A 13776-nucleotide genomic window follows, 5' to 3' on the forward strand; every position below is an offset into this window, starting at 1 on the left:
GATAAGTTCTGTAGAATACAATAGTGTTTTATCTGTTATCTGCTATGTGCCTGTGCCTTTTCTCCTTTGAATGGCTGCCCCCATGGCTACACAGCAGCTTATTTATATAAATTATAGTAGACTTTCTGAAGTAAACACACAACTTTTACCAGTGCAGGGCAGCAGCAGATTATATTTGTTACTTTTATACACTTTCATTTTTTGGTGTTACTGTTCCTTTAAGCTTTATTAACGTTTTTCTGATTAAAATCATAAGATCTTGGTCTTTGAATATTTAGGGGTGAAGCAGCCACCAAACCATATTCTGTGATGGGTGCATATGTAGCAAAAACTCTTTTTTGCCAAAGGTAAACCAATACATTGGAAATTAAAACCTGCAGCGTTTAGCCCTCTCTTGTCCTTTCTCAATCCTGGTTCCTTTAGTAATATTCACAGTAAAAGTTATTAAATACTGTGGCAAAAAATCTCCTCTTTAGTTAACTGTACAGCTGGGACATGAATGTGAAACGCTGTCCAAAATAAAAGCATCTGACATATCCTGATGGAGTGGTATGCTGTATCTCTATGCATCTCTCTTTCAGACTTCAATTTTGCCTGCTATGCTCCCAAGCAGTTCTTGGGAGAGTTCCCTTTAATGCAAGATATGATTCATATGCTGATTTGTACTTACAACAAAACAAGTAGGTAGTGTGATTATCCTTGAAGAGATCCGTTGAACTTTTGACTTTGTATTTGAGAAGCGGTTTGAGAAATGGAACAATCGCATTTTAACCTGTAGGAAATGTATCCGCATTATGTCTAATGTTAATAAAGAAAAACTTGTTTCAAATGGGGTTTTGAAAATTGGGGAGCAAATAGGGCTTAAACAGTGTCAGCTTTGTTCTAGTTTTTAGTAACCAGTTGCTTTTGAACGTAATGTTTTCATGCCCATGCTCTCTTTTTACAAGAATCTGCCATTGTTCTGACTGATTTCTCTTTTTTTTAGGACATTATTATTATTTATATAGTACCAATGTATTCAGCTCTTGGTTTCCATTTGCTGCTGCCATAGACACATGCCCCCTCTTCAACCCGATTGGTGGGTGTGACTATTGCTCATGCGCCAGTCACAGACCTCGGCTACACTGCTGGATTTTACCGTATCTGGTGGCAGGGTTGAGGCCTTTAGAAATGTTTTAAATAAATGTTCTTCCACAATATCACTGTCATATATAAATGCTATGGTCAGTTTTATCAGCCAGTTGGGCCCTGGGCACACAGAGCAGTTTGTCTGCTTATCTCGGCCTGCATTTTTCCGCCTCAGTGCAGGGATGTGGAGCAGAAGCTGTAGTTTTCAGTGCAAACACATGGAGCAGAGTATGGTAGGGGTTTTGTGAAAAAATGCAGGCTGAACAAGTGTACAAACCGCTCTGTGTACCTAGGGCCATACACACGCTGATATTATCGTACAAAATGAGGTTTCGTATGATATTCAGTGCATGTATGGCAGATTGACGAGACAACCGATATTGCCAAAGCCTTGGATATTGGTCGTCTCGTCAATTGGGCGCCATTGAAAGTGTGGGAGCAAAAGCTGGGTTAAGGACTGAATCGTCAGATAAGGGTAGAATTCCTATTGTTTCTACCTCAATATCTGATGATTCAGCCCTGAACGGCAGTGAAGGGTACGAGCAAACTTTTCTGTAACCAATGGAGTGTAGAAGGAGACTGGAATACATGGAGAAAACCCACATAAGCAAATAGTGCCCTGGTTGGAATAGAAACAAGGACTCAAAAAATCTCCAAGGGTCTTAGAACATTTCAAGGTTTTGTTTTTTTTTGCAGTCTTACAAATGTTATAAAATATACATGAACATATATATATATATATAACAAATATATATATATATATATATATATATATATATATATATATATACTTCCAAGTAAATGCCGGCACTCACGTATAGATAAGTTGCTGTTGCCTGGGTGCAGGTCCAAATAATGTTGAAGGTGCTTGAGAGAGGGTCAGCACTCACAGGACTTATACAAACAAATTATTTTATTAAAGAGGAGACTATCTAGTCTCCTCTTTAATAAAATAATTTGTTTGTATAAGTCCTGTGAGTGCTGACCCTCTCTCAAGCACCTATATATATATATATATATTGTGACATGCTGAATGCCTGTACACGCAATTTTGGGGGAATTAGCAATGGTAGGCAGGCAGGCATGCAGAGGATCTGGAGCATAGAGACAGGGACACCAAGTCTTCAGGCAAAACTCAGGTTTATTTAGGGCCAGTTCTTCCCAACAGAAACATAAAGACATAAGTTCATAAACAGTTCAGGGTTTTGATATGTCCCTTCTTCAGGGTTCTCACCTTCCAGGGTTACTTCCACACTCTGGAACACACAGGCTTCACAGTAAGCCTTGCTGAGCCCTCCCAGCACTTATCCACCTGGTCAGAACTCCCTCTGCTTCCTGGCAGTGGCAGGTGGCACCCCCAGCTCCTCTGGGAGTTCCTAACACAGGCAGCCCTCCTGCTCTGTGCCCTGCTCTGAGAGTGACCTTCACTCAGTCACGGTCCAATTCCCACTCCAACTCTGTGTAACTCACACAACCCTTTTTATTGGCTGCTCACCTGCAGCCTAATCAGGCAGCTCCCTACAGCTGGCCAAATCAAACCTTAAAGGAGATTTACTCCAAAACAGCATTACCTGCTGTAAAACCAGGCATTTTACCTTGGGCCATTTGTATCCCACCTTAAATACTGGTGGAAATACACCAAATAATGACCTTTTCCATTGCATCTCTCACAATATATATATATATATATATATATATAATATAAATCCTGTTTTTGCTTTAAAGCTCAGTTGTTCCCAGAGCAGGGCAATGCCTGTGCTGGAATATTTGCTCTGGCAACAATGATCAAAGGATCATATTTTGGCAGCATTTTCAAGTGATAATCACCTGACCAGCAGAGTCAGTGCAATTCCTTAGTATTACTGTATTAGTATCTCCTATATGAGGCCTGTACATGTAATAATGTATTCATGGTAAATTAAAGGGGTGGTTCATGTTAAAATTAAACTTCACTAAATACACTAAAGACAACTGGGTTTCCTCCTTGGTTTTCCTTTCTCTCTCTCTCTCTCTCTCTTAGAGGATGTTAAAAGAATGTAAAATGTAAAAAGAATTGTAAAACTGAAATTAGTAATCTTAAAGGAGGGTATGAAAGATAAGATAGAATGGGATGGGTTAATGTTTTTATAATGATACATTTAGACTGTATGATGAATGGGACATGCTAGTGATTTCCCTCAGCTAGAAGACTTGTAAGGAGGGATTAAAGCCTACTAAGTACAATAGCCAAAGACATGCTGGAGCAGGCAGAGAGAAACCAAATCACACAGAGCTACAGACAGAATGACACTCTGAGTCACAGCCAGAGAGGTTGGACTGAATGCACAGGGAAACAGTCAGGGAAGACACATGGGTGAGAATCATCTATACAAACAGAGAGACACAGACCAGGCGGCAACATGGAGATATAAACCGAGAGAACATGGATAGGGGTTAAAATGAAAGCCAGAACACAGGCACAGAATTAGGAGCATGGGGCAAGGGCCGCAAACAGGCCAAGGTCAGACCCAAAACTGACGTAACAGCAAAAATACTCATGCACAAAATTAGCAAGCATCTGAGGTAAGGCATCACACATTTGGTCTATGCAAACAGACAAGAGAAAGCTGGAACAGAACAGGGAGGCATGCCAGTAAAGGGGGTGGGGGTGCCATAAAAACAATTATGGAGGAATGTTGTCTAGCAGTTTCCTATTTAAATGAGTGGCAGGGACAGTTTGACCTCCTCTAACTGGAATATGCTGCCATCATGTGCCATCAACCTAATGGCAATGTGAATTCACAAGCTGCTCCGGGTAACTCTTAAAGTTACAGTTTATGGCAAAGTTCTTACCGTGCCCGATGTCTGAAGCACCCCTGGGCTTAAGCTGAAGGAAATCAGTGTTGCACAATATCCTTTATTGGGCTTAGTTAAAAGATATTTTGGGCAAGTTCTGCTCAAGTAAGTTGTTTAAACAAAGCCATTCTGTTGTCATCTTGCTAGAAATCAAGAGGAAGTATGAGCTGAAGGGCTGAAGGAAATATCTGTCATGTATATTATGTGTCTGCCACATTTGGAGAAAATGTGCAGAGTTAAAATCGGAACTCGGAAATGTGAGTTTACCTTGATAACTGTAAAGCTAGTGTATCTTTGCCGATTGTTTCACACGGCAGGAAGTGGACTCCTTTAGAGTGCAAAAGTGCAACAATTAACTCAATCCTTGCTTTTCAAGCATATTCTTTAATTAACCTTTGCTTGACAATATGGTCATATTCTGTATGGTTTCGTTGAAATTAAATATGCCGACCTTTTCACACAAATTGCACAGGTCACTTACTGGCTGATAATAGAATTTTGTGAGGATTCACCACATGATTTGTGAGATGCTGTTTTAATAATTTTTGTCCTCAAAACATATTTTAATGTATGAAGTGACATTCCTTGAGACTTCAATTCATTATATTTTGGGGCATGTGTATGTTCCAACTTCAGTGCCCCAGTCACTCTGTAGTCTGATTCCTGTTTTGACTGTAAAGCTGCTGTGCTATATACAGCAGTACACTTTGTGCAGTCATGTTGGGGTTGTTGGCCTGCTACAGTTGATACATTGTTGATTTCAGTTGTCTGCAACTTATTTTATATTAAGGGCCTATTTTATTTCTCATAATTATGTTTAAGGGCCGGATTATATCAATATAATTATTTTATATAGTGAAGTGGAGCCCTTAAGAATACTGGGGACAATAAAAACCCTTTGAAGGGCCACATCAAGCCCACGTTCAGCCCTGGATTAGAAACAAATTGCCATCACATGGATGCTGAGGATGGCACTGAACAAATGAAAACTGTGGCATATAATAATGAATAATAGCAATTTGCTCAAAAGTGCTGTTATAAGCACTTTTGCAATTTATATTCATTATTTCTCACTTAATTTTCATTTTCAGTTTTGGGCTGCTCCTACCAGACTTTTAGCTCAAAGCTCTTGATCCCCAAAGTGTGAAAAATTGTTTAAACCGCTAATATCTCTACTACTAAAAATTATACATTTGTGTAAATAGCAAGTGTGTTCAGATGGTCACTGTGAGTTTACATCATTTCATTTTTCTATGTTCATATGTCCTTTAACATAGGCTTCAAAAGTGTTCAGAAGAGCTCTCCAGCACTGTTATTGTTGTCAGAAGGTATATGTGCCATTTAAAATGGTTTCAGTATTACTTTAAAAGATCTCTGCAAGGCATGCAGGGCATTTTAAACCTATTAGAGATATTAGTACATTAATGGCAGCCACCTTCAGAAGAGTAACAATGTCATTGGTCTTTCTGAACTTCTGCTTTTGCCAGTCTCTTATATGCATATACACGTATTCATCATGTTTTGAAGCTTCTGCTGCTTTTCCAATTATGACGTTCTCTTGGGGTTTTTTTGGGGTTTTTTTGTATTCGTGAAGTTCACTCTTTATGTTTTATACTTTTTGAGCCAGGCCATTTTTAGGGGTTTTCTTCTTATCCAGGTGGATTTCTGGCAGACTAGCACTAGTTCCATTATCTTGCAACTGCAGGATTATTTGTCCGAGAACGTTTTTGTTCTGTATAACCAGCATTAAGGGACCATTTACTAACCTCCGGATTTATTTTCCCCCAAAAAGTTGCATATTTTTTGAGATTTACTTTGCATCCAAACAGCTAAAAATCTGTGTCTAACAATTTGCCAGCTACAGCCGAGATCATGTAGAATTCAATTGCAGATGTTCCTTCCTTTTCCTGAAAGATCCTTTTACCTCAAAACTTTAGAAGTTTTGGATTTTTTTCGAAATAGTCAGTTTCTGCAACTTTTTCACAAGCAAACTTTTTCAGTTTGAATTTTTTAGTAAATTTCAGACATTTGTGGAAATGAGTATAGTCGAATTTTTAAAAGAAGAGTTTTTGTAAATCTGCCAATAAGTGTTCATAGAGATCAGAAAGACCTCATCATGTTTTTTTTATCCCAAGACTCTTATCTCAAGAAACTACCGAGTTTCCAAGTACAACCATACTATTTTCTACAATCTTTTTAATCACCTGCTCAAGCTATCACACCCACATTATTTAATTACAAAAACAGCCTTTAGAACCTTTGTAACTTGGCACAAAGCTTTGGCAGTGCAATGACTGCACTACACTTATAAACACAGTGTGCTGGGAAGTACATAATACTGAGTGCATTCATTGGGGATTATAAGTGGGCAGAACTAAACCTTTCTTCTCGGCCTAGCTTGAATCCCAGCTGTATGCACTTTTTTAAAAGTTTTCTTGCCATTTCTCAAGTAAAGGGGAGACCTACTGACATTTACATGGTAATTTTATTTGCTCTGTACAACATGTTTATCCATAAAAACTGAGTGCCTCTGGAACTTTTTTTTTTTTTTTTTTTGCTGCTTTCTGAAAAGATGTGTTCTTTCCTGTACATAATTATTTCACATAGTCTAGCTGATATGCAAGGCACAGTGTGTGGTCTTTTCTAACAAAGCATTTCCCCCTAAAATTCACTGAGCATGGTTGTCGGCTTATTCATGATTCAGTATTTTGTTGCATGGAAAAATTATATTTGTTATGCTAATCTTGAAAGAAAATTAATTTTTAAGCATATAACTTTTCTTGGTAGATGTTTATATAAATATTATAACTGTGGAACTCAATGTTGTAATTGTATTTTTACAGTTTCAAAAAAAGTAAATTGAAAATATTTTTTTTACATTTTAACAGTTGTTTAAACAAAAGGCAGTGTAACACTTTAGGAACTGAGATTTTGATTACTGAACTTGCTGTACTGTGCTTTTTATTTCATTATATTTTAGTAATTTTATTGCATTCTGCATTGATTGTGGTTACTTGTTTCTTTTTTGTGCATGGTTTTCATTTTGGGGCCTCTAAATACACACAGTTTTATCACAAATTATGCACACCATAGCGATTTTGATATCTTTACATGATTGCACGGGGTGGTGCTACCATTAGCAGAAAATTGCACTGGCCTGGGATATATCTGAAGAACTTCTTCGGCACCGGTCTGCGCATGCGCACTAGAGCTAAAAAAATCTAGCCTTTCATTTCTAAGTTCGGCTTTTACTCTACTGCACATGCGCCGGATGGACCAGAATGAAAAAGAAGACAGAGGAATCCGAAGATGATGTCAGCAAGGGTCTTCTGCAGAAACACCATGGGCCAGTGCAGTTTTTAGCGAACGGGAGTACCAGCCCGGGGTATCAGGTAACCGATAGTGCGAATGTTAGAAAAACAGAAAAAATTAAAACCAAATAAAAAGTACTTTAAAAAATAAATTACCTTGCTATCCTAATTGAAAACAGTTGGAGGAATATAACGAAAGTAAACAGAAATACTATGTGAAATGAACAGTCTACAGGCCCTGTATGAGCACCAACAGGGGGATGGGATGCTGTGACTGTCAGTGTTGGCACATTGGGTGTATAGCAGAAAATTGGTGTTTTTATACATCAGAGGCTATTAACAGAGACTACAGACAGGTTATTACAAATTTCCCTGCTTTTCCTTTTCCAGTGGCGCTTCAGAAGGGCAAGGCAGATGGAAACAGCAGAACACAAAAGCAAACAGACCTACGAACACTGGAAGGTGAACTCCTGTTGCAGGTTAGTGTCAAAGTTTCTGGACCATCTACAGTCTAATATGTATCTATCATAAAGTTAGAAATTAAATATAAACAAAATCTATTTCCGCTTGAAAATGGATTTCAATGTGGATTTTCAATTTCTGCTGGTAAAGCTTCATTAACTGGTGTGTTTTGAAAACACGTTTTCCCATGACAGTATTCCTTTAAGTCAATCAGGAATATGCAGAAATATTCAATCATAGAAGAAGGTTAAAACAGCCGTAACTGCTTTTACTACAAGTGCATCCTGACTGTTTGTCCTTAAATCATATCACCTGTAAGACTGCAAGCTTCATAATTGTACTTGCACCTCCACAGGTCTACATGTTGCCCTGTGTGCATGGCTGCATGATTGCATTTCATAAATAACGGTGGGGAGTAAAGCAAATGGCATTGGACCTTTTATTGCTGCTCGGAACTTGCACCACCATTTTAATTCTAAATACTGCATGTATGATAGTGGTAACTTAGCTGTGGTATATAGGACACTCAAAAAAACTTTTTATGCTAGGGTAATAGTGGTTTGTTGACAAAAGCAGCTGAAACAAAAGTCACTAAGACAAATTCCTACAAATAGTCTCAAAGAGCAAATAGCGTTAAAGTAATGGTTATGACCCATGCAAATAATTATTGCTATAGCACTTTCGCCTACATGCAACATAATCTAACTGCATTCTTATATAACCTGCAGATGCAAGATTGAGCCATTTTAAAAATGGGAGAGAATAAATAATGTATTTTCTGAGTGAGAGTTGTGAGCCTTAGGCTGCTGCCCCATGGGGCAGATTCTCGTCCTGCAGATAAACACAGGCCAAGAATCTGCCCCTGTGCTTCAAAAACCTGATTATTGTGCCTGCACCTGGAGCTATTGTGTTGGCCTGGGTGCAGGCACACTAAGGGAAATCCAGCAAAAAAACTGCATATGTAAGCATTTCTGTGCCAACTTCCGTTGTGTGTGCCTGTACATCAATCTGATTTTTGAAGTGTAGGTACAGATTTTCGGCCTGCAATCATTCGTAGGCCAAAAATCCGACCCTTGTGGAATTAGCCTGAGGGTGAAGACCACAGGCAAATTAGTCACAGCGACTTTTAAAAAATCAATACCAATACAACCTGACCACCTGAAGCCTGGACTTCCCAGTAGCTTGTGAACTATTAGGATGAAGACACGTGGGGTGATTAGTGGCCTTGACTTTTTTAAAAATATATTTGGTGCATGGACATGGAGCTACTAGTAGCAGCTACTTCTTGTGGCTACTGAAATAGACAATGCTGATCATTTACTGATAACTGTCTCTGTGTGTTTTAGCAGAGGCAATTCTCAGTATTGTCTATGGCAGGGTATTTTCTGGAGTTTAGTAGCCATGAAAAGTAGATGCTACTAGTTGCTCAGTGTTTCTTCACCCCACCAGCAAGAATGTAAATAGCCGGTGGGATGGCATACACGTCTCTTCAGTTTTCCGAAGCCACCCAAAGTTTCCTTGCGAGGCAGCTTTGGGCGACTGAAGCGATGCGTATACCATCCCACCGCCGAGTTACATTCTTGCTGGTTGGATGGGATGTTGGGGAGATTAGTCACCCGCAATAGTGAAGATTTATCGTTGGCAACTAATCTTCCCGTGTGCCACTGCCCTTAATTAACCAAGCTATTACCTGTACTTTGAACATGTCACTTTTTAGACATGACTTTATAAAAGATAGGATTTAGGAAATATATAGAACAAATTTCCTATTGGAAATTTCCAATTGGTCTAGTCAAGAAAAATGTTATCACATTAAAACTTTCTTGACTGTTAGGATTTTTTTGTGCAGTATGAGTAGTTTGATAAAGTGGAACTTTTAACAATGATTGCCCTGCAGACTAAATAAATGGATACTGTATAATTTGTCCTCATATGTACCATCGTTAATTGTTTCATTTATTTACCTGGACAGCCAAAACTATCATAGCTTTTTAATGTTATTTGTACATGTACAAGTGCAATCGAAAGTAGTAATTGTTTGTCCCTGTCTGTACTGCTCATTCTGAAATTATAAATAAAGCAGGAAAAGTAAGTTGTCCTCTAGCCAGAACTCCAGTGTCCACAATGCCTTGCATGCCTTTTTACAGATCTGTTAATAAGCTGGCTTCTGTTAAATTCTCTTAGGGCTCTGGCACATGGGGAGATTAGTCGCCCGCGACAAATCTCCCCGAAATGCCATCCCACCGGTGAAAATGTAAATTGCCGGTGGGATGGCATACGCGGCGCACAATTTCACTGAAATCGCGGAAGTTTCCTTGAGAGGCGCAATCTCCCCGTGTGCCAGAGCCCTTAATAATGACAACTAGCAGTGCAGATAATAGAGAGGGACATACAGGTATCTGTTATCTAGAAAGCTAAAGATAGCCAACTCCTATAGAGTCCATTTGAAGCACACACAATTTTTTTTTTTTAAAAAGTTTTAAAAATGATTTCTTTTTTCTCTGTAAAAATCAAACAGCACCTTGTACTTAATGGTATCTAAGCTGTATGAATTCATATTGGTGGCAACATTTCCTTTTATTATGCAAATTATATTTTTGATTAGACTTTCACTTTGAAGTGGTAAAATGATCTGTCCTTGAGTGTCTAATGTATTATTTCCTTTGTACAGTAAATGAGGCAAATATTTTAGCCACTCTCAGCCAGGTGCTCCTATTACTTGCACATTTGTAATGTATTCTGGGTTGTTAACTATGTCTAGATTTAAAATAGCATTTCTGCTTGGGTCTTTAGAAGACTGTGACATAAAATTATCATGGAACAGTTTTACAACCTTCTATTAAGCAACAGGAGCGGAGTCTCTTCCTCTTTGTTTACTTGTGGGAGTCTGTAGTGTAATCCTAAATTCATAGGAAAAACATACTTCCGTTTTTTGACATATTTGTTTGGACTTATTTACAACATGTGCATAAAAACTATCTGAACTGATAAGCCCAACTGAACAAGCTCATGTCAAATATGGAGTGGTGCTAGAAGAACTATACTCCTGGTTGGTGCTATACTGATCAAACAGGAGCACTGGCCTGGGGTTTAAAGCTGGCCATACACAGGCAAATTTAAGCTGTCGATTTGGCCCCTTCAGACTGATTGGGGGAGGAGGGGGGCCCTTCAGGCTGGCCGGGGGTTTAAGGTAAGCTATTACAATCATTGGGGGCTGCCTAACATTTGGCACCCCCAGTGATTTAGCCTTTCCTTTTCCTTTTGTCTTACATGCAAATAATACTTTAACACACAAGGAAACACCTCTTTATCATTTCCTATTTAAAATTTAGGCTACAACTCAACAAATGGTATGGGTTACTGAGTTTAAAGACAGCAATTTATGGCTTAATGGCATTGTTTCATGGATTTTTGCATTTTTTTAATTTGTTTTTGAAAGAAGGAAATTAGCAAACTTGTAAAAATTGGTATGTATTTTACTTCTACATTTCTAACATGCTTTGTTTCACAAGTTGTTATACAGGTTCCTGTATAGGAACAGGGTTTCCTCACAGTTTCCATATTGTTTTCACAGTTTCTATAGTGTCATATTAGGTTAGATTAGAAAATGCGTCAGAATAAACTTCACTTGTTGCAGTGTGGTTCCCACTGCTAGGGATAGCATGCAGTGTAGTAAATCCAATCCAGCAGAACACAGAAATGCGAAAAAGCAATGTTTTATTGGGCCTGCGCTGGTGTTTGCCTGAAATGTTGCCTATTTTTTGTAGTAATAAGTTAGGTTCTTCTTACACCCCTTTGTCATAATTTAGATATCTTGTGTATGTTTTACAGAGTTGTTTGGTGTCTGTGCTCTGAAGAGTAGTATTCTCTTGTATTTAGAAACACATTCACGTTTACATTTTTATTCTTTGTGTTAATCCCACTATCCTGTTTGACTATTGCTGAATGCTGTCCATCAACTTTTCTTTTGAAATACCTCATGGGAGTACTGTCCCAGATGGCAAACTCACAAGTCATTTGAGGTCTAATAAAGGGCTAGTAAGAGTAAGGCCCAAACTATTGATTTTCTGTGTATGTTACATTTAAGCAAATAAATCACAATTTGCATATTAACATGTTTGTAGCAACACTTTCCTGCACTGCTGCCCTTGGGGCTGCTAACACACAGTGTCTTTACTGCCCTGCAGCCTGTAGACAGACAAAAATGTTTTCTATCATCAGTATAAACTCTTCAGGATCAGTAATTAGGCATGCTTTCTGTGTGTAATGCACGCATTACCCTGCTAACTGCAACAGCAAGTAGTGTGGAAGCAAAAGGCAGAACTGCCCAATAATTGGCTGATGGGGCCCAGCATGTATGTGTGCCTTGGCTTGTTTGTGTGCACTGTGAATTCTATGCTCTCAGGAGGCGGCCCTTAATTCTTAAAATGGCAATTTTCGATTTAGGATTACCCAATAGCACATACTACTAAAAAGTATATTTTTATGAAAATGTTTTATTTAGATGAAGCAGGGTTTTACATATGAGCTAAAAAAGCAAACTGCGTCCAAAGAGAGCATCAGAATTATAGGCATTTCTCCTTGAGAATTGGTTCAACTACACACATTTTAGCATTGCAAGAAGATTTGCAGTTCTAAAGAAAAAGGGTGGCAGTACTACAGAGGCGGTACTAATATACTAGGTGGTGTTGCCAAGTTATACTGCTTTTTTTTTTTTTTTGTTGCCAACAAGTCAAAGGCCATGTAGATCCCAAGTTCAGACAAAAAGAATTTTCATAGACTGTAGAAAAGGAGCTGCTTTATCTGAATTCATCATGGTAATATGTGTTTGTTATATGGTATGTGAACTCCAAAATTACTTTTAATTTTATTTTTATGTAACAAAAGGTATATTCGAGGTGTATTATTTCCAATATAACAACAGACTCTGTTTATTTGGTATTTTACCTGGGGAATATTGTCAGTGCATTAAAGGTCACCTAATTTGCATTTGGTCTTAATTTTTAATAATCGTTTTTTAATTATTTCACTTTTTGTTCAGCAACTCAGTTTGGAATTTTAGCATTTATCTGGTGGCTAGGGTTCAACTTACCTTAGCAACCAGGTAGTTATTTGAATGAGAGTCTAGTATATAAATAGGAGAGGACCTGAATAGAAAAATAAGTAATAAAAAGTAACAATAACTGTAAAATTGTGACCTCATGGAGCAATAGTGTTTTGGCTGCTGGGGTCAATGACCCCGGTTTGAAAGTTGGAAGATGTCGGATGAAGAAAGCAAATAAAAAAAATAAATAATGAAGACCAGTTGAAAAGTTGATTAGAATTGGCCATTCTATAACATACTAAAGGTTAACTGAAAGGTGAACCACCCCTTTCACAAAACGTTACAAAGCACATGTTCCTTTTTTTCCCCCATTAACTGTTTTTTTCCATAGACCCTAATTAATGAAGAGCCAAGAGAATGTTTTCAGCCTAATTTTTTCTGAAAGAAAACTCACAATCAAGAATTACACTGTTTACCATTTATTTTCAATGAGGCTGAAAATCTCAAATGTTTTGGAAAATAAAGTTGTTAGAGACAATTCCTATTGAATTCTCCGTGCGACACATGCTGACTCCATGCCATATACAGCGGCTTTTCTTTACCTGTGTCGAAACCACATGCAGAGAAAAGCTGGCAATCAGGCCTACGTGCCACTAACCTTGGAGCAGCGGTTCTCAACCTGTGGGTCGGGACCCCTTTGGGGGTCGAACGACCCTTTCACAGGGGTCGCCTAAGACCATCGGAAAACACCTATTTGGTCTTAGGAATCATTTTATGGTTGGGGGGTCACCACAACATGAGGAACTGGATAAAAGGGTCGCGGCATTAGGAAGGTTGAGAACCACTGCCTTAGAGAGAGGTTTTTTTTTTTTAGAATTTTGTGATGGACACCTTTGGTGTTATTACATTGTGATCATATTAGTTACATTGTAAACAGTCTCACCTTGACCAGCCTGTCTTGGCTTTTAATGTTTCCATTTTAATATAAAATGGGAA

The 13776-nt window shown here is 38.3% G+C and overlaps 1 protein-coding gene across 2 annotated transcripts in view; it reads left to right on the forward strand.

Annotated features, from left to right (window-relative positions):
• ahr (aryl hydrocarbon receptor) overlaps window positions 1-13776 on the forward strand; it is an 86128-nt gene that overhangs the window by 46822 nt on the left and 25530 nt on the right. For both annotated transcript variants that reach the window (XM_002933302.5, XM_031903525.1), the window contains exon 3: window positions 7665-7753. In XM_002933302.5, the coding sequence (XP_002933348.2) occupies window positions 7665-7753 (89 nt within the window). The remainder of the gene's footprint in view (window positions 1-7664; window positions 7754-13776) is intronic.

The sequence above is a fragment of the Xenopus tropicalis genome, chromosome 6 (genome assembly GCF_000004195.4).
Source record: "Xenopus tropicalis strain Nigerian chromosome 6, UCB_Xtro_10.0, whole genome shotgun sequence".
NCBI lineage: Eukaryota > Metazoa > Chordata > Amphibia > Anura > Pipidae > Xenopus > Xenopus tropicalis.